The sequence below is a fragment of the Argentina anserina genome, chromosome 3 (genome assembly GCF_933775445.1).
Source record: "Argentina anserina chromosome 3, drPotAnse1.1, whole genome shotgun sequence".
Taxonomy (NCBI): domain Eukaryota; kingdom Viridiplantae; phylum Streptophyta; class Magnoliopsida; order Rosales; family Rosaceae; genus Argentina; species Argentina anserina.
This window is the reverse complement of record NC_065874.1, coordinates 33,585,765-33,605,428: the sequence shown is the minus strand read 5'-3', so window position 1 is coordinate 33,605,428 and position 19,664 is coordinate 33,585,765. Positions and strand designations below refer to the sequence as shown.

At 37.2% G+C, this 19,664-nt stretch overlaps 3 protein-coding genes and 1 long non-coding RNA gene across 9 annotated transcripts; 2 read left to right on the top strand and 2 right to left on the bottom strand.

Moving 5' to 3' along the window:
• The first annotated feature begins 300 nt into the window (after window positions 1–300).
• LOC126789445 (uncharacterized) lies at window positions 301–2,703 on the top strand. 2 transcript variants are annotated; one of them, XM_050515600.1, is made up of 7 exons: window positions 301–621; window positions 746–995; window positions 1,099–1,218; window positions 1,311–1,469; window positions 1,637–1,809; window positions 2,113–2,218; window positions 2,542–2,698. In XM_050515600.1, the coding sequence occupies exons 2-7, from the start codon at window positions 780–782 to the stop codon at window positions 2,569–2,571; spliced, it is 804 nt and encodes a 267-aa protein (XP_050371557.1). In that variant the 5' UTR covers window positions 301–621; window positions 746–779; the 3' UTR covers window positions 2,572–2,698. The 2 variants fall into 2 exon arrangements, with proteins under 2 accessions (XP_050371557.1, XP_050371558.1); XM_050515601.1 differs by lacking the exons at window positions 301–621; window positions 746–995 and having other exon boundaries at window positions 1,099–1,204; window positions 2,542–2,703.
• Window positions 2,704–2,866: 163 nt separating this feature from the next.
• LOC126787551 (uncharacterized) lies at window positions 2,867–6,840 on the bottom strand. Its single transcript, XM_050513412.1, has 7 exons — window positions 6,448–6,840; window positions 5,689–5,910; window positions 5,406–5,549; window positions 4,444–4,563; window positions 4,265–4,351; window positions 3,516–4,176; window positions 2,867–3,226 (listed from the first exon to the last, which is right to left on the bottom strand). The coding sequence occupies exons 1-6, from the start codon at window positions 6,838–6,840 to the stop codon at window positions 3,520–3,522; spliced, it is 1,623 nt and encodes a 540-aa protein (XP_050369369.1). The 3' UTR covers window positions 2,867–3,226; window positions 3,516–3,519.
• Window positions 6,841–13,327: 6,487 nt separating this feature from the next.
• LOC126789457 (uncharacterized) lies at window positions 13,328–14,293 on the top strand. Its single transcript, XR_007671527.1, has 2 exons — window positions 13,328–14,010; window positions 14,171–14,293. It is a non-coding gene; the product is annotated as an uncharacterized LOC126789457 (long non-coding RNA).
• LOC126789431 (transcription factor bHLH122) lies at window positions 14,022–17,654 on the bottom strand. Of its 5 annotated transcripts, XM_050515584.1 has the most exons (7): window positions 16,984–17,654; window positions 15,861–16,646; window positions 15,148–15,512; window positions 14,906–15,070; window positions 14,717–14,782; window positions 14,548–14,616; window positions 14,316–14,464 (listed from the first exon to the last, which is right to left on the bottom strand). In XM_050515584.1, the coding sequence occupies exons 2-7, from the start codon at window positions 16,465–16,467 to the stop codon at window positions 14,414–14,416; spliced, it is 1,323 nt and encodes a 440-aa protein (XP_050371541.1). In that variant the 5' UTR covers window positions 16,468–16,646; window positions 16,984–17,654; the 3' UTR covers window positions 14,316–14,413. The 5 variants fall into 5 exon arrangements, with proteins under 5 accessions (XP_050371542.1, XP_050371543.1, XP_050371541.1 ...); XM_050515585.1 differs by lacking the exons at window positions 14,316–14,464; window positions 16,984–17,654 and adding an exon at window positions 14,022–14,144 and having other exon boundaries at window positions 15,861–16,952; XM_050515586.1 differs by lacking the exons at window positions 14,316–14,464; window positions 16,984–17,654 and adding an exon at window positions 14,166–14,304 and having other exon boundaries at window positions 15,861–16,952.
• Window positions 17,655–19,664: the final 2,010 nt, after the last annotated feature.

Genomic DNA, 19,664 nt, shown 5'->3' with positions numbered 1-19,664 from the left:
GAGGGTGACAAAGTCTTTAGCGTTTAGTACTCGGTGTGTAAATACACAAGTAACACGACTCAATGTAGATAATTTATATCGATGACTTCACTAAAAATGCATGGTGTCAAAACATACACACAGTTAAGAACTTAAGATCACATTGTGAAGTTGCACATTGCAAAACATCGATCATGATTCGGAGCACGCCAAGACCTAAACTAGGCCAGATCCGAACCCTTAGCATGAATATAGGGAGCCCAATCCACCAACTGCCCCAGATCAGTGATGGGACTCCAGCCCGAAGCCAAGATTATAACAAAAAAGAACGAAGGAAACGGCAGAGCTTCTATTTTCAGTTTAATCAACGACGTCGTTACCGGCGCTTTCTTGCAAAGAATATCAAACTTTTCTTACGCCAAAAAGAGAAGAAGATTCTCTAACGCCAGAGATCAACTAGCAGCCAGAATTAATCTGAAAATAGAATCTCCATAGCCATCCATATAATTCGTGGCCTCAGATCCTCTCAATATTCACTTGACATAATCCACTTAATCCTCACTTTGCATGGATTTTTCATTTCTGTCGACCTTTGTTTGATTCCCAAGGAAACTTGAGAAAGAAACAGAGCAGAGTTAACAAGTAAGCTTTTCTTTTCTGGATTTCATTTATTTAGATGAGTTTGTGTTGCTTTTTGTTGTGGATTTTGTATTTCTTGGCTCAGTTCTGAATTCTGATGTTGGGTTTGTGGGTTTTGGTTGTGAAGGTTAGTGATACTCTGTCATGGTACAACTTCAACCATGATGATGGTTTATGCTCCAAGAGCTATTACATATCTAGATTCTCATATACTAAATGAGACAATACTACCATGTAAGAATACACATGTCAATTCCTTGAGCAGCAATATTTCAATCTGTCTTGGCACAATTCGAGCTCCTTGTAGTTCTATGTTGTCTGCTTCTTCGTTTTATTGGAAGAGTCGAAATCATCAGAGCAGTACCAAGAAATGGCTAGTAAGTGCTTATGCAAGTTACGCTCTTTCTCGTAAAGTTTGAAAAGGGAATATATTTTTTTAAAGGTTAAGTCTGTGATGTATTTTGATGTTGCCCTTTACAGTGCCAGATGCATGATTCCATTCCATCAGATGACGAGTATCGATCATCGCGAAACATAGCAATCAGTTTGTTTAGGAGGTACAGGAATGTGCTTGATCGTGGAGGAGGTGACAACTTGAAAGTATATTGCGTGGTTTTCTTGAACTTAGTGTTTTCATGAGAGCTGGTTTGCTTGGTTTGTTTGTTTAGTAGTAAAAGGGTTTCTTTAATCAGGAGTTCATCAGTGCTGGGGTGAATGCTTATGCACTGGGATGCACAGATGAGGGATTAAGAAAAGAGCTTATTGATATGAAGCTATCCGGGGTTGAAATTGAAGCAATGGAGTGCTATGGTGGAAGCACCAGTTTGAAATCCAAGATTGCATCAGGGGAGGTAAGTCTGCTGTTCTTCCTGGTTTAACTTGAACATCTTATCAACATTGTACTGCACGTTATCATATACGTGATTGTCGAAGGTCGTGAATATGAAGTTGGTAGCCACTTTCTTTTTGATACTAAGAGGTTCATCTTTGTGGTTGATTGTCACATTATCTAGTGCAGATTGATGAGTGCATTTTGTGGTTGAGCATTATATTTATCACCATCCTGTGTACTCCTCAACCGACAATAGTTAGATGGTCATCCACACCGCCAGTGTCAGATGAGGAAAGGCTCAAGTGGAAAGGCTTTTGTGCAGTCATAGCAAATGCTTATTACTTGAGGGGAATGGCGTGGTAAGATGCTTTCAGCTTATGACATTTCCTTACTTGAGCTTGTCATGCTAGTATTACTCACCTGTAGAACTTTTTCGAAGCTCTTATTGGCTTCTGGGAGTTCATTAATTAATCATGATATTCCAGTTCAGGCATACCATTTGCTATTCGTGTGATGTATTGATACATCTTAGGCAGTTCTCTATATTCCTTTACGGCTTCATGCTGAGATTATAGAGTATTTAACTGCACTTGGCCTTTCTCTGTACCAGTAGTTTGTGATGGTGCACCATTTTGCTTCATTAATTTTTATTGTTGTTGAAGGCTTCCCGTAAAGACTCTTCAACTAGAGCAAATGGCAGTAGTTGGACATGCTGAGGAACCATCTGTTGTTGCAAGTCGAATGCGATTGGTGTTTAGTACTCTCGAGGTTTGTGAATATGCTATGTTTTCTTAGTAAGCTAATTGAAATTGTTATTTAAACATGAGGTATGTTGTTTGGTAGTCCAAATGTTTAAGTTGCCTAATTATCTGTTTTTCTGAGTTAAGTAAAGACTGTATGAAGATCCCTCACTCGACGCTTTCTATATATTTGTCTCCATTATTGGCTGCACAATCAGTATATAGATGTTTTTGTTTGGCCTAAATCCAGAAATCGAAACGTATTCCATACACTGAATTCGCTGTCAATATAGATCGTTGACTGTGATAGATCATTTCTCTTACTGTCTTATGAAGTATTTGCTTATGCAGGTTGTGAGTCCACAGTGGCCTAGAGTATAGTGCTTCACTGCTGCTTCAACCATCAAGTGATATATTTCTGGCCTTATTGTTACTTTTGTAATGTAGTGTAGCCTAAGCATTATCCTCTATAGGAGAAACCAAAGAAAGGCCGTGTGGAAACGACTAGCTTGAGATTTGATTTTTTTGTAATTGTAAACTTTTTCAATGCTCTCAATTGTTCAGAAAATTAAATTCAAATTTGGCTGCTGTTCCATTATGTTCCTTTAAAAAAGATTCCAACGATGAAATATATATGGTACAAAAGCAAGTCATCATCTACATCATCATTCTTACTCCCTTCTCTCCCCTTTATAGAACATCTATGGGATGATTTAGTTCCCAAATTGCACCCAGAATTGGCTTGCACCACAAGTTGCCATTACAATGCTGTCTGAACCATAATGAAACCACTTAGGTAATGAGATCATCGTCAACTGAAAGAGCCATGGCAGATTGAACTAATAAAACATGTCCACCTAAGTACTGCAAGCTCTGCAATTCTATGTTTAGCAGCAACATCTTAACATTATGGCAACAGTACCAGCACCTATAATATATACTAGCCTGATTGTATATTGTATATATCACTCTCAAAAGCATGTTCATCTGGAATGAACAAACTCAGAATTGTGCATGTATCATTCTCCACATCAACCTACAAAAGGCAAAGAAGATGATGGATGAGAATGTGGTCATCATCTAAGCTAATAGTTTGGATAACACAGAACATTTCAGGTATAATTTAAAAGTTTCTGAAAGAAATCAAAATTTGCAACCCTGTTCATGAATACATTCGTTTTTAGAGAGCGGACTAAGTTCAAAACACTTAGTTTTCAGGTTAGTTGTTCAAAGTTCAAGCACAGTGATATTCACAGAACATTTGAAAGAGAAACCAAAAGGACACAGATATAGCTTAGTACTGAACAAAGGTAAAAGCGTGATACCTTACTAAGCCCATCTCTTCTGTGGAGTAGCATTCTTTGATTCCTTTCGTAGAGGCAGATAACGCTTTTTACTCACTTTTGAATCTCCACCAGCTGACAACTGCCTTGGCCTCGAAGTTTGGGATGTACTGGATTTTTTAAAGGTCGTGGCTGACTGAGATCTACTTGATAAGGGGGATAAGGGACTTGCTGGTCGAGAACTTGGATTTGCTGTTTGAGGTCTCTTTGAAAAAGGAGATAAGGGACTTGGTTGATGAGATTTTAGACTCAGGGATTGCCGTCTTGGACTGACTGGTTGATATTTTGTCTTCACCGACCGTAAATGGCTTGAATTCATAGTTATCTCTTTCAAAGGAGCCACTGATGTAGAAATTGGTGTCTTCTCTGGTGCTGATTTCTGGCTTGTTGAAGAAGACTCATAAGTCTGAGGAAGAGTCTCTAGAGTTGTAGCAATCTCTGGAGTTTTAGAAACAAGAGCACGTGTTCTGTTCACAGGGAAGGAACTATCTGAATCGGAAGACGGGCTAGTAGTACTATCCAAATCATAGAGCAAATTGTCTGCCATGTGCGGACCTTTTGGAAGAGGGTCTGCAGTGTCTGAATCATCTGAGCTTAAGGAAGAAGAGTACGAGGATCTCTGAAGCCTTGCATGGTGTACCACCTGTATTTATATAAAACACACAATTAACTCAAAAAAGCATTAATTTTCAAATTTCTAACAGAGCTTTTTTCTCCCAGAAATTTCTTACTCTTTGCTCCAGAACAGCCATGTCCCTCTTTAGTCTTGTTATTGTTGAATTTTTCCTACGTATTATGTCCTCCAACTGTGCAATTCTCTGTCAAGTGTCAAATAATAGACGATGAACCAGATCAATCAAGGGAAATACTGGAATGAAAGAAGAATAGTAGTACATGAGAGTGAACTTACCTTTGAACCAGCAGCTTCAGATGAGTGGAGTAAAGAGGTTAGCTCTCTTATGGTCCCATCTTTCTCTTCACAGTCCCTTCTGAGGTTGTACATGTCTTGTTCGAGAGCTAAGCTGTTCAGCTGTGTACATTACAGCAAAGCACATCAATGACATGATTCATGATACGGTGGGAATCATGTCTGTTCTAAACAATTCTTTTACTAATATATCACCATCAGGTAGTCAAATTTTATGTTGAAGACATGAAAAGAAAATAAAGTATCACTGCCAATTCCAATACTTTTTGCAGGCAAATGGAGTAAGGACTAAGGAGTTATTTGGAAATCATGTTATGCGGGTTTGTTATCTAAATTTAAAATAGAAGAAGTAAATGAACAGACAATTCTGAGATTTCCCAATAATTTCAAAAGGGAGAAGCTTATATTTCAGTTTCACTCACTGAAGTTGCGCGCTCACTGTAATATCATGCACGTTCTTGTCCTATATTTATTTTGGCTAGTTCAGAATTTTGAAGGTCTCCTCCAACCAATCCATTGAAACTCATAAACTATGGCATATCAAAACAATTGCGAGCTATTTGATTAAATAAACAGCAACCAAAACAGTGGTTCAAGACTACAGGACACATTCAACATCAGTAATCCATTTCAACTAGGACAAGCCCTTAACTACAATTACAACTAACTAATAAGAACAATTCTAACCTACCATTAATGGAAAAGTTACTACAAAAATATATGTACACTACAACTTAAGCTTCAGCAAAAGAGAAAAGTTGCTTAAACAACAGAAGATGTTAAGAACTTGAACAATATAGAGATTTCTAATGAAAATTTAGTCACTAGACATTGCAGTCTTGATCTCTATAAAGTATAAACTATGGGCTCACACACAAACTACTTTATATCAAGATAATGGTTTATTAAAGGATACAGTATTTTAAAATTACAGTGTTACATACCTGGAAGTCAGCAGCAGATGTGATACTTGATGCTATGTCTGATAAATCAGACATGCGGCGCTCCTCTTGCTCTGCTACATGCTCTAGAGACATTTTATATTGTAGTATCTCATACCCCTTGGATCCTTTCATGTCATTACTGCCCTGTTACAAAATGAAGAGATGCAACAAAATTCAAGAGCTGTAATGACTAGCAAAACGATGATACACTAGAATGACTGGACAAGATAACACATTTATCAACCAGAGAAACCAAACCAATCTAGAATGAAGTAATTCTTACCACCAAACCTTGAGAAATATCACGATGCTGATCACAAAGCCAGCAACCACAATCAACAAATTTGATTTTATCACAACCAAAAGAATCACTGGATTGCATTTCTATGTCCTTCGTTGGGCACATGTCCGGAGTCTCAATAGTCTCAGTTCCTGTTTGGTGAATGTTACTTATCTGCGCGCACAGACTGTCAAGCTTGTGCTGCATGTTTGATAACACCTGATCCTGAAATGAAGTTCCAGAAAACCATTTGAACCAAGTAGGCAACAAATTCCCACACACACCACACACACACACACAAAGTATCATAGTATCAGTAAATTATGCAGTGTCAATTTCATTCAGACATCTCAATATCACTACAACAATAATGTTTCAAAGAAACCAGTATCTCACATATCATACAAAGACCAAACTGCTGAAAGTTCTTAATCAAATCAGAAGAGGGTTCTAGAAACCAAAATGCAAATAATATAAGAATGAAATGTACTATGCAAAGTTCCAAATACCCAATATTGTTGTAAATTACAGACCTTTATTGAAATTTATGGTACTAATTCAAAACCAAATCTTTCATATAAACACAAAGAACCGCTAAAATAATCAAAACCCAAATAAATACACATAATCAAAATCATCAAGGACCAATCTTTAATCCAGAAACCGTTAAAATATTCACAATTCAATCAAAACCCATAATTGAAATCCACAATTAAATCAAAACCCCAATTGTATATAAAAAACCCCCAATTCTTTACTAACCCTAAACTCCACAGATTTCTTCAGCTCCACAATGCGCCGGTTCTTCTTGGACTCGGCGGCGGCGACGCTGATGACGGCGACGAAGAGAATCCTCTGGATTGGGGTAAACAGCTCCCAAGCCACGGCTTGGTCCGGCTCCAAGCCCCCCTTTATGGCTCGTGCCGACGTGGCCTCGTCCGCGTCGGCCAGCCACCCCTGCAGCGACATCCAGGACAGCTGTCGAGCCGCCGCGGGCGCATTGCGAACTCCGCACCGGCTCGGCCTCCTCTCGGCGCTGGTGATGGAGAGGCGCCGGGTGGAGGGGGAGGGGATGGGGCTTAGGAAAGCCGAGCCGAGACGGAGCCGAGTGGATTCCAAGCCGAATCGGAGCTCTTGGTAGGGGGAGTCTTCCATGGCATGAAGGGCGGAGAGAGAAGAGAGAGAAGAGAGAGAGAGAGAGAGAGAGACGACGACGTTTTTGATGTTTCAGGTTGGAAATTTGGGAGTGAATTCAGGTTTCCTGTTTTGTTTGTTGGTTTCTTTTTTTGGGTGGTTTTTCGTTGTTTTGTGATTTCAAAAAAATTTGAAATGAGAGGGAAACCGTAATGACCGTTGGCGCAACGTTCCAAGAGGAGAACGGAGTCCTTTTGAATTTTCTTGTCCTACTGTGTTCTTCAATCAGTTCAATGGGACTAGCTATTTGGATTTTTCTTCAGGTATTTTCATCCGTTTTAGTTTTGAAAGTTGTAGTTTGAATATTCGTTATGATAATTATGTGTTTACGAACTGTTCGGGCAGGATGATAGAGGTCAGGTGTGTCATCATGCTAGTTGACAATAAGTTTATTTAAACAAATTTCGTGTCTGGACGATGGTTGAGTAACAATTTTTGGTCTTTTAAGTTTGGAAGTTTGATTTCAAAGGAAACTGAATCTGAGAATTTGTTGTGTTGCTTGATTTTTGTATTTGTTTTCCTATTAATATATTACAATTAGAGTCTATCATTTTGTGCTTTCATTTCGTAAGTTAGGAAATGATGTTAAATTATTTTTTTGTTACAAATTACATCTTAAGATCATGAGAACCGAATCCTCTATAATTAGTACAGCTAGAAATTCTGACACGACTAAAGTGCATTTAATCCACATATTTATAAAGAAAATACGTCATGAATTTAACACAAATACAATCTTCCGACAAGTTAGGTGGATCATTTTGGAGCAATTTTTTAATGAACGTACATTTTCTGACATTATTAATTATTGAAATAAGTAGGGTTTTGATTCTTATCATGTGATGAATTTGATATCATGAGTTCATGACATGAAATCCAACTTGCAGTTAACTCATGTCGCCTCTAAAAGCCGACGCCATGAGAACAAGTCCAACCACTCATCCCATCCAGTGTACCACCTCTATTGTCACTAATCACACTACACCTCTCAAGACTTAGGAAATCATATAGCCACAACCACAATCACTTCTACTCATCATCCAGTGTACCACCTCTATTGTCACTAGTCACACTACGCCTCTCAACGACTTACGAAATTATAAAGCTACAATCACAATCAATTCTGCTCATCTCATCTAGTGTACCACCTTTATTGTCACTAGTCAAACTATGCCTCTCAACGACTTAAGAAATCATATAGCTACAACCACAATCACTTATGCATATGGCTCATTCGACTAAAGCCACCATTCTTTTCACACATACTACATGACGCTACCAGCCCGTTTAGTAGGGCCACCAAATTGGCGCCATTAGATGGAACCTCATAATCGAGTAGTCACAAATAGATATATAGGCAATAGACCAAAGCTTAATAGGTTCATTCTTAAGTCTTAACCAAAGGGAGGTGTAGGAAATACAGATCACATAAGGATTCACTTCCAAATGTTGGTTATCTTCATCTTTTTCTTGGAATAGCTACATAAATGTCAAATTTACCAAAATATTCATTAAGAAGTGTGGATGTGTCATATCAAACTATCACATAAAGTTGGGATGCAAGTGTTACCCAAAAAATCGGTTTAACTAAAAGTAGCTTTGAGAAACACATATGTGACTATATATTGCCTAATAAGAAGATATGGGCCATCCACTGTTAACCAACGGCCATACCCGAAATTTTTTTCTCCCATCTTTTTTTTGTTCTTTAATTCAAGCATAAAACCAATCTTCTCTCTCTCTCTCTCTCTCTCTCTCTCTATTCTCTTCCCTCTCTCTCTTATGGCAGAGACTATAAACCGATGTCTCTGTTATTCTCTTCCCTCTCTCTTCTGGCAGAGACTATAAACTGATGTCTCTGTCTCTGGCCTCCTCCTCATTGATCCACTTTTTTCTTTTTTCTTTTTCTCCATCTCCCTCCTCTCATGCAGGAGTACCCCAAATTGCCAATTCCGAATTCAATTCATCTTTGTTTGAATCATCTGACTTTAATTAATCTTTTCAAATTTCACCATCTCAAAACTTGTGAATCGTGTTCAAAACCATATGTGGCACTATAACAATGACAAGAGAATTGATTCTCTGTTAATCCTTTATGACTTCAAAAACACAAGTCTGACTAAAAAGTTTACTGAGAAGAGAGATTGCCATCTTGCTGTTAATTAGCAATTGGGCATAAGAGAGGAAACAAAGGGTCCAACAGTTGGGAATGAGAGAGAGAGAGAGACAGAGAGGGAATTGGGTGAGAGAAGGGTATGAGACATTTTTAACAATTGAGCTCATCTTGGCTGTTGATTAGCAATGGATGGCCCAGATCTTCTTATTGGGCAATATTAGGCAATCTCTCATTAGAAGAGGATCCCACTCTATATCGTCACAATGGTCACATACATCACTTAAGAGATCATGGACAACAATGATCAAAGAAAAAGAAAAGTTAAGAACAATGCATGAAATTTTCGCCACTGAGAATTTTGGTCGGTTAAGATCTAAAACTATCATATACTAATGTAATAGTTTTAGAAATTAAAAAACCAAAAATTTTCAATAGAGAAAACTTCATGTACATTCCTAAAATTTTCTCATGATTAAAACTAAGATATGTATCAATAATGATCAACTTCACATGCTATAAGGATGAGATGTCTGAAACCAAATAAATTGTGTTGAGTAAGACCCAAACCACACGGATCATTCATGTTCCGATTTCCCAACAAATTTTCTGAGCTTATTTGTTGTGTTTATTGGCTCATTGATACAACTTGGAACCATAGGATTCAGCAGACAAATTTGAGTTAAGAACATAATGTTAGTCTTTTAGGGTTCTATTATGATTTGTAAGTCTATTAGGTTTAAGAATCCTAAACCAAATTGTATCAGCAGCCCCTATTGATATAAATAGGGCTGCAGGGGGTTTTAGGTCGTGTGTGAAACAAAAAACCTAAAGAGAGTAAAAGAGTAATAGAGAGATGGGAGCTAGACATGGAGGAGTTAAGGTCTGTAATAAGTACTTGTACCTATATTTTTTCAGTACTAGTAAATATCTCAAGAAAGATCAAAATAGAGGTAGGCTTTGGTTGAATCACTATAAACTTTGATGTGTTTTTGTTTACTTTTTTTTGCTTATATCGCCAGTAACTATTAAAATCTAAAGGCTCTTACCACAACACGTGGTATCAAGAGATGGTTTACGCTGCGATGTCAACTAGCAAAATAATGGTTGAAGCAAGAGAGGTGAGAGCGTCTATAAAGTTATTTAATGGCAAGAACAACATCACGCTTTGACAGAGGAAGATGAGGAACGTCCTAATTCAGCATAAGGTTGATGTAGCTCTTGGAGAATCAAAGCCTACAAAAATATATGACGCAGATTGGGTGGAAAAGTGTAAGATATCAAAGAGCTGCATTGAGTTGCATCTTGCTAATAATGTCGTGCTTCAGATCGGAGAGGAGAAAAACAGGCATGAGACAAGCTACAAGGCATTTATATGGGTACAACCATCAACAAGAATCTACTCTTAAAGGAACGGCTCTTTGGCCTCAAGATGGAGAAAGGGGATGATCTTACTAATCATATATCCAAGTTTTAGAACTGCATAATTAACTCGGAGAAAGTTAGGGTAAAGATGGGATATGAGGACTATGATGCTATTGCAATCTTTGTCATCATCATTCAAACACTTCAAGACCACCATGATATTCAACAAAGAGACTATCACACTTGCAAGAGTGTGTGAGGGCCTGGAACAATATATCAAGATGCAGAGGGAAGAATATAATTCCTAAGCACGAGGATTGAGTGTTAGAGGGAAGGAGAGAGGAAGGTCTAAGAGTAGAGGTGGTGGATTTGAAGAAAATGGCATGTCTAAATCCAAGGGAAAAGACAAAGAAAATGAGAAGGAAGGCTATTTCGTTTGTGGTTCACCCGACCACTAGAAAAGAAATTGCAAATAATAGAAGGACAAGAAGGCACATATGCTTGGAGGAAGCTCCCACTCAGCCAATGTCGTTATTGGGAATGATAGCAATGATGGAGAACTTCTTGCAATATCAACTAGCTCCGGCGCGCCTAGACATTGGACCTTGGACACAGCCTACACAAACCATATGTGTGCACACAGAGATTGGTTTGACACATATGAAGAGAGGAACACCATATTAGTCTTGATGGGGAATGATTCACCAAGTAGAATCATGGGAATCGACACAGTAAAGATCTCAATATATGATGGCATTGTCAGAACATTGGGAAAGGTCATACACATTCCAAATTTGAGCAAAAGGTAACAATGGACTGCTCAAAGTTGGAAATGGTCAGATGGTTTATATGAAAAGTGTGTTACAGTATGATAATATGTTTAAACTCACATGTTCTACAATAGTAGGTAGAGCATCAGTTTGTACAGAAAAAGAAAAGACAAAGCTCTTGCACAGACGGCTAGGGCACATGAGTCAGAGGGGGCTACAAGAATCACACAAGCAAGATAAGCTAGAAGAGGTAATGAGTTACAGCCTTTACTTCTACAAGTATTGCACACTCAAGAAACAGACCAAGGTATCATTCAAAGTGAGCAGCAATGAGAACAAATCCATAGGAGTATTAGGCTATATTCACACAGATGTTTGGGGGCCTACATCAACAAAATCGTTGGGTAAGGCCAGATACTTTGTCTCTTCCATAGATGATTTTTCAAGAAAGGTTTGGGTTTACTCTATGAAGACAAAAGATGAGGTCTTTCCCAAGTTCAAGTAGTGGAAGGTTGAAGTTGAGAACCAAACGGGTAGAAAAATCAAAGTGTTGAGAATCGACAATGGAGGTGAATATAGAAGTAATCAGTTCTTACAATTCTGCAAGGATGAAGGCATTACAAGACACTTTAATGTTAAGAAAACTCTCCAGCAAAACGGTGTTGCAGAGAGAATGAACATAAATCTCTTGGAGAGAGGAAAGAAGTATGAGGCTTCATGCAGGGTTTCCTGAAGTGTTTTGGGCATAATCATGTATATCATGGTTGTTACATGATTAATTGATCACCTTCAAAGACTATTAACTTCAAGTGTGCATAGGAGGTATGGTCTGGAAAACCAGTTGATTATTCCAACTTGAGAATATTTGGATGCAATGCCTATGCGCATATTCCCAGTGATGAAAGAACCAAACTGGAACCAAATTCTCTTGAATGTGTGTTTATTAGTTTTCATGGAGAAATAAAATGTTATAAGTTGTGGGATATAATCAACAAGAAAATGGTGCTTAGCAGTGACATTGTCTTTGATGAGAAGACTGTGCCATTAAATGTAGAAGCTAATAGCAAGGTGAAAATGATTGTTGCTGAAAAAGATGAAGAAACAATTGAGATATCATTAGCTAAACGATCAGTTGAAGATTCTCAAACTCAAGTGGAACAAGTTGAGCAAGTAGGGGATGATCAAGTAGTTAATAAGATCTAAAGGCGCTTACCGCTATAGGCTTTAGATGAACCATTATAATCTTTTGTGTTTCTATTTACTTTTCTTTACTTATATCGCGAGTAACTATTAAGATCTAAATGCTTTTACCACAACAATATTGGTATTGTCAAGCTAATAATATGATCACAACATGTGAACATTTGTTGTAAAGTGGACAAGAAAACATTCATCCAGTAAATCAAAGATCAATAATTTACTGTTGCCTTGAAGAAAAATTGCAAGGACAAAAGGTTATGGGTCTGATGTTATCCTGATTTTTCAAACGTGACCAACTACTAGCACACAGCTTTAGAGATTTCTAGTATTCTCCAATCTACCTTAAGAACATAGTTTGGTCTTCATCAAACTAGGATCAATAGATTGCTGTTTTCAGTTGACCACTTGGGGATAAGGGAAGCAGTAGCTTCATGATGTTGCTAGAAGAAAAGGAAAAAGTTCCCCCACTTCAAGTCATGTAACTTCAAGGTACCCACAGTATAGTACAGCTGGTTGTCCTCTCCTCCTCTCATTGTGGCCAAGATCACCAAATGCCAACAAGTAAGAACAAGAACAATAAGGGCATTTTCCTATTTTACAGAAAACAATAAAACAAGTAACATCTTTCATGGGCAAGGAAAGGCAATTTGGGAGGACATGAACATGACATCAGTTATGACATGGAAATCACTTGCATATTGAAGCCAAATAATAAGGATATATAACAACTTATAACTCATCCATTAATCCAGCTTGCCTAGCTTCAACAACTACAATCCCTTCTTCACCAAGGCAACTCATAGTTGGTTTCTTATTTCTTTGCTTCAAACTCAAATGTATCCCACTTCATTTGCTTTCATAAGCAAAGTTGAAAACTGCAGGTATAAGCAAAAGAAAACAAATCATGCATGTTCCTCTTTCTTTTTTTAACAACCAGTTCAGCACATTTTGTGTTCCAAAGTCCTAAGAGGGGAATGAGAGAGCTTTATCCAGAAACTGAAATAAGAGAGTTTTTATTATACATAAAGGCAAATGCCCTACTTCATCTCAATACCAACCCCACAGACCTAGAACCATTTTCTATAATAAAAAGAATTGAAAAATGGGGGTAATATATAATTGCATATGGAACCTAGATCTGCCTGAACCATTCAATTCATACAGCACTAAACAAAAGTCAAAGTACATGAAAGTAATCAGAATTGGAGAAATCAATGTCAAATCCAACTGGGTAAAACCAGAAAGATTTTGATGCTAGAAATGGCCAAAACAAAAGGCACAAGCTTTCTAAACAGGTAAGTATTAAGATGCTCCACTCAAGCTTACCCAATTATGCCTACATAAATTAAAAAGAACCATGTTTGATTTTATATGCTTCATAAGTTATTTAATGGAGCTGCCTACTGATACGGCATATCCCTATCACTTCAACTCTTCAAGAATGTGGAGGTGGAGGCTGTGGAGCTAAAGCAATCTGGGAGAGATCCACATTGTTTGAGCTCCATACAGCTAATAAATGAAATGTCACATCTAGCAAGAGAATTACTATACAGCTTGCAATTGCTTCCTATAATGTCATTAATGGGTTTAGATCTTACAGCAACTTTTAGCATCTCCCTTCATTTCTCCTCCACCCACATAATAAATAACAACCTACTATCACTTTTTTCCAGTTCAGAAGAGGTCCAGCATTGCTTTCTATTTTCCCTAGTCCTTATGGTCCTGTACATAAAAATAGGCAAATCCCCCTACACTTCTTGGTGTTATTACTGCTGCTGGCTTGAACACGTACACTTAGAACGAGCTTCTGACAGTGTCTGAAATCATTTAGCAGAAGAAAGAGGTCCAGCATTGCTTTCTATTTTCCCAAGTCCTAATGGTCCTGTACATAAAAATAGGCAAGTCCCCCTAGACTTCTTGGTGTTATTACTGCTGCTGGCTTGAACACGTATACTTAGAACGAGCTTCTGACAGTGTCTGAAATCATTTAGCAGAAGAAAGAGGTCCAGCATTGCTTTCTATTTTCCCAAGTCCTAATGGTCCTGTACATAAAAATAGGCAAGTCCCCCTAGATTTCTTGGTGTTATTACTGCTGCTGGCTTGAACACGTACACTTCGAACGAGCTTCTGACAGTGTCTGAAATCATTTAGCAGAAGAAAGATCAATATATTAATTTGGAAGTACAAACTTTGGGCATGGTTTTACTCTTCTTAATGTACCTGGACTTCAGTTTGAAGGTCTTTTATGTAGTCAACAGCCAAATCTAACATGTCTGCTGTGTTGGTTTGCTGAAAAGAAAGACATTAGAGATGTTTGAGTTCATTGTCCTCACAATGTAGCAACTAGCAAGTTCAGAGTCGTATGTAGATAATTGAATGAAATATTTACTTTGTCCATGTTAGGTACAAGTTCTTGTAGTTTCCTCATTCGTTCACTGATTCGGGTTCTTCTGACCTGTTTCAGCAAATGAGGATATTTAGCATTTCTACTATCATAAATATGCCTTTGCAAACTTTACATAAGGGATACTCAAGGCAAAATATGAAATTAATGCTATTAAAACAAAATAAGTATTACCCTCTCAGCAATGCTTCGAGGGTGTGTAGCACAACCCCGCTTTGCTCGAATCTTACAAGGCACAGAATCTTGGAACTGCAAGAAATTTTCAATGGCAGCCATTTCTGCTGATGTTTTTGGCAAGCTCAAGTGATGAGCCAGAGGGCGACTTCTTGCTTCTGAATTCTGAAAGACAACAAATGATGTGAGAACAATATTACAGGTAAACACAAGCAAGCAGACTAGGAACAGAAGTAAGCTACCCGAGTTTCTGAAGCATTCAGGCCAGTAATTGTTTTCACATCATCATCATCATCCCTAAAGCCGGTTGAACCAATGATGTCATCCCCCAAAAGAGAAGATTCCTCCCATGAACCCATGGGAAAACCTGAGGCATAATTGTTACCACGACCTTCGCTAAACCCACCTCCATTGGGATCTTGATTATTAGATCTCATTCTTTTCTCCCCAACTTCTGAAATTGGACTCATCATGCTAGAAGTAGATAATGGTGGCCCTGATGAGAAATTCTTCAATCTGGTTGCAGGAGAAAAAGATGCTTCTTCATTAGTACTATTACGCGCTCCAACATTTCCCATGCCTCTCAATGCAGCAGCATACCCTGCCACTGCCAATTGCTAAGAATCATTAAGGATCATTTAAAAATGGGTAAAATTTCTATTTTAAATCTAAATATGATGAAGTAAATAAATCAATAGTATGGTTTCTTTATAAATATGTATACTGCAATTAGAATTTGTTCTTTTAGCTCTAGCTAATGAAAGTGAAGTGCAACATCAGAAACACCCCCCCCCCCCCGTACTAAGATCATTTCTTAATCACTATAGATCCAATTGATTTATCATATGACACTTTAATCTTCCGTACCAAAACAAAAGTAAGCTGTTTCATTCATACGTAAACGTACTAAACTGAGAACAAGGCAATTTGAAACAGGAGATAAAAAATAATATACCATCAATATTGATATTGGCGAAAAGTCCAGCAGGAGAGCTACTATGTCGAATAAGATTTGAGTGAGTGACACCACCAGTTTTCATGGGAGGCAACTGATTTGACCCCATTGGATAAACAGCAGCAGAAGCACATTCAGATGACACCATATTCTGATTCGGCAAAGGTGGTTTTGGAGATGGATTTTGGTAAAAACCCTGAGAAGTATAGCTGTTCATATGATTCTGCTGTTGTTGTTGCTGCTGCTGCTGCTGCTGTTGTTGTTGTTGCTGATGCTGCTGCTGCTGCTGCTGTTGCTGCTGCTGCTGCTGAATCATTTCTGCTTCAATATCCAGCTTAGGCACTAAAAACTGTGGTTGTTGATCTGTAGCTACTTTCTGATGTGGTACAATTTCTTCTGTCCCTCCAACATCACCACCTTGACCAGACATAAACCGAGATAGAATTCTCTCAGTTTCAGGGCTTGGGGCTCGGTTGAAGAAGGGTTCATTGAATTCTGTATCCAATATATTTGCGAAATAAGAACTCGGTGCTGATCGGTACCGCAATAAACTAGAATTCACATGCTGCTGTGGTTTATGATGTTGCTGCTGAAGATCGGACTCCATTGCTTCCTTCTTCCTAAAATCTCATACAAATGCTCGAAATTTTTCAGGAGAAAAAAAGAAGATCCGAACTTTCTTTAGCTATGATCCTTGATACTTCCTTTCACTATTTCTAGCCAGATCAAAATCAAACCTTCGTGAAAAGAGGAGTGGAGCAAATCCTCAAGACAGTCTTTTTCACCCTGCACAAATTCCCAGAAAAGAAAGATACAACCTTTAATGAAAAAAGAGCAATCAAACCAAGAATTCCTAGCTGCCCCAAAGCCAAATCCCTACAGATTTTATTAGGATGAGTTGAGTTCTGATACAAAAGTAGTTTCTGAAACAGAGGAAAGTATGATGAACAGAGACTCAAAGAACTATTCACTCAATCTACCAAGTACCCATTATTCTATTGTGGAGTATCAATCACCCAAGTCAAGAGATAACATAAGAAATCAAACCAAAACCACTCAACTCTAGACACCAAAGAAGCATAAAGACAAAGCAAGAACAGAACCATGTAGAACTGAAACGGACCTTCTTATCTTGTTCTGGTTTGAACTATGAACTAAACTTTGTAGCAGCAAATCTCTCTATCTCTAGAGAGAGAAATTTGCTTCTTCTCTCTTCCAACAGGTTCTGTTACTTCAGCTGTTTATGGAGTGGTGGTCTTCTCGTTGACACGCTAGAGAGTGAAGGGAGATAATAATAATAATAATAATAATAATAAAGAAGAGAGAACAATAAAAACCAACTCTCTTCCTCTCTTTTCACTGATGCAGCCAATCACAAGTCATAGAAACCAGAAATCTAGTCTCTCTGGATTTGGCAGTGCATGTAGTTTTATGTAACCATTATGCCCTTGAAGAGTGGGAGTATTAACAGAGGAAGCCATAAGTCCAAGGAGAGAAATAGCTGCACATATAATTGATGGCAGGAAGCAGAACCATAATTTTTTAAAGCAACAGAAATGGCTGGATTGTGTACACGTTAGCCAGCAGAGGACTAGAAAGAACATAATCTAATCCCATTTTTAGGAGTGAAGCTAGGTTTTTGGTGGGGAGGGTGACCACAATTCACAAGGATGAAAGAAAGCTTGACTATCATGCCCTTGTTTGGACCACTGTTATTGTGGTGCAGTGAGTGCTGGTTTTGACACAGACACCTTTGTGCCCCTGATCAGAAGGAGCCATTTTTATTTGGGGGAAGGTTTTGTAGTTTCTATTTCCATCGTCCAAATGAAGGATGATTTGTAGAGACCATGATATCATTTCGGGATATTCTTACATAATAAGATTGATGCTCAATATATTTTTTTTGTATTTTACGGTTTCATTAATAAATACAGCATGATGTCAAATAAAAAATTTATATGATAGAGAGATAATATCTTAAATTACTTGTTTTCGATTGTTAAGTTGATAGTTCTAGAGATTCATTTGAAATGAATATGATGTTTGATAGTTACACCATGCAATTTACAAATACACTTCATCTTCATCATTGCACTTATTGCGTTTAGAAAGATTGAATTCCAATATTGTATGAAAAGTCTAATATACGTTATAGACTTATGGTTTATCCATTGAAATCAAAGAGAGCAATGCTTATCATATCTAACATGTCAGCTAAAAATTTTTTTTGGTCTGATGTCAGCTAAAAACGGACAAACAAAATATATCTTTCGTTTAATGTTTATAATTATTTTCTTTTTAAATATTTCTGTCAAATTTGCTTCTATATGTAGGTTAACTAGATAAAAAAAATTAAATAATTGCTACGTAATGAAGTACAAAACTTAAAAATTGCTTTCCATCTAAAAAACTTAATGAGTGTTAATTGTTATATATACCCGACATATATCTCACGTGTCATATCTCCTTAATGTTATTAGTATATTTTTTATTGTATTTGTTTCTGATTGGTTACTTATATGTAAATAAAATTTTGTCATTTTCACCGTATGCATGTTAATTATATAATAGCGTAATATGATTGAATGTGTACACTACATGTCACTGGCGGATACACAAAATAATTACTTGGGTGCCTTTATTAATAAAACGGTCGCATAGTTGCTGCGTAGTAAAGTAGGAGAACTTTGTAAAGTCCTTGCTAATTGATTGTGTGATTTTCAAATCTTTTCAAATACTAGCTCCCTATTGATATGCAACATAGACTTAATAAAATTGGGGGTGAATGTTAGGTATATTGGCTAATCGTTTGGGGCCTGTTTTATGAAGAATTAAAGATAGCGACTTTACAAGAGGAAAGAAACAAGATCATTTGATGCAAATGAAAAGTGTTGAGTCGGTCATAACTCATAAGGCAGGAACTTTTATCAAATAAACATCTCCAATGTCACAATTAGCTAGTATTTTGTGATCGAATTTGACTCGCAATTGCATGTATAACGAGCGACTGTGTGACTATACTGAATGATACTGAGCTGAACTTTCTGTTTCCAACAAACTGATTTACTACAAATTAAACACGACCACCAATGACCAATGAGTTAATTAATTAATTAGTTAATTTGTTGAGTTAGTGATCGATGTACATCGTATTTATCTCGACCGAATTAGTACTTAGTATGTCATTGCTATCTTCTGTACGTTGGAATTAATACGTACATTAGTTGCTTGGGTATTAATTGTTTGTAATTAACATGCATGCATGTCCCATTGAATTGGGTTATAATGTTATATGCAGAGACGAAGAACTTCGAACTCGACCGATTAAGCCTTTTGCTTTTATAGTTTTATTTCAGATTAGTACGTTTCACGTAACATGCCCAGATACAAATAAACTACAGGAATAAGAGCAAGTGACCAAATTATTGCAAACCTTCAGCTCCCTCCTACTTCTGATTTTAAATCATATTCCCAATATTTTCGTGATATTTTTGTTGTTGTAAATTACAACTATATCTTAGAATGATGTATCTTTTTATTTTTTCAAGAAATAAAATAACTTTTTTATTACTCAACACATACCATGCATTATAGATACTCAAAAAGAGCTGTAAAAAAATTATAACAACAATAAAAACACTTTTTATACTCTTAAAAACATACATTGTAGTTTAATACTCATATGTGAAGATCAATGCTCATCAATGATGGTGTGTGAGGTTACATAGTAGATGAAGTTAACATCTATTCATCAATTTTATTTAAAATTTTAAGATAAATAAAAAAATAAAAAAGTTAAAAATA

Coding starts and splice junctions, on each gene's coding strand:
- LOC126789445 (XM_050515600.1), top strand. CDS start 780: ATGATGATGGTTTATGCTCCAAGAGCTATTACATATCTAGATTCTCAT. Junction 1,470..1,636: donor CCAAGATTGCATCAGGGGAG/GTAAGTCTGCTG, acceptor TATCTAGTGCAG/ATTGATGAGTGCATTTTGTG. Junction 1,810..2,112: donor TACTTGAGGGGAATGGCGTG/GTAAGATGCTTT, acceptor TTGTTGTTGAAG/GCTTCCCGTAAAGACTCTTC.
- LOC126787551 (XM_050513412.1), bottom strand. CDS start 6,840: ATGGAAGACTCCCCCTACCAAGAGCTCCGATTCGGCTTGGAATCCACT. Junction 5,911..6,447: donor AGAAATCTGTGGAGTTTAGG/GTTAGTAAAGAA, acceptor ACTTCATTTCAG/GATCAGGTGTTATCAAACAT. Junction 4,352..4,443: donor CTGAAGCTGCTGGTTCAAAG/GTAAGTTCACTC, acceptor GACACTTGACAG/AGAATTGCACAGTTGGAGGA.
- LOC126789431 (XM_050515584.1), bottom strand. CDS start 16,467: ATGGAGTCCGATCTTCAGCAGCAACATCATAAACCACAGCAGCATGTG. Junction 15,071..15,147: donor TGAATGCTTCAGAAACTCGG/GTAGCTTACTTC, acceptor GTTGTCTTTCAG/AATTCAGAAGCAAGAAGTCG. Junction 14,783..14,905: donor CTCGAAGCATTGCTGAGAGG/GTAATACTTATT, acceptor TTGCTGAAACAG/GTCAGAAGAACCCGAATCAG.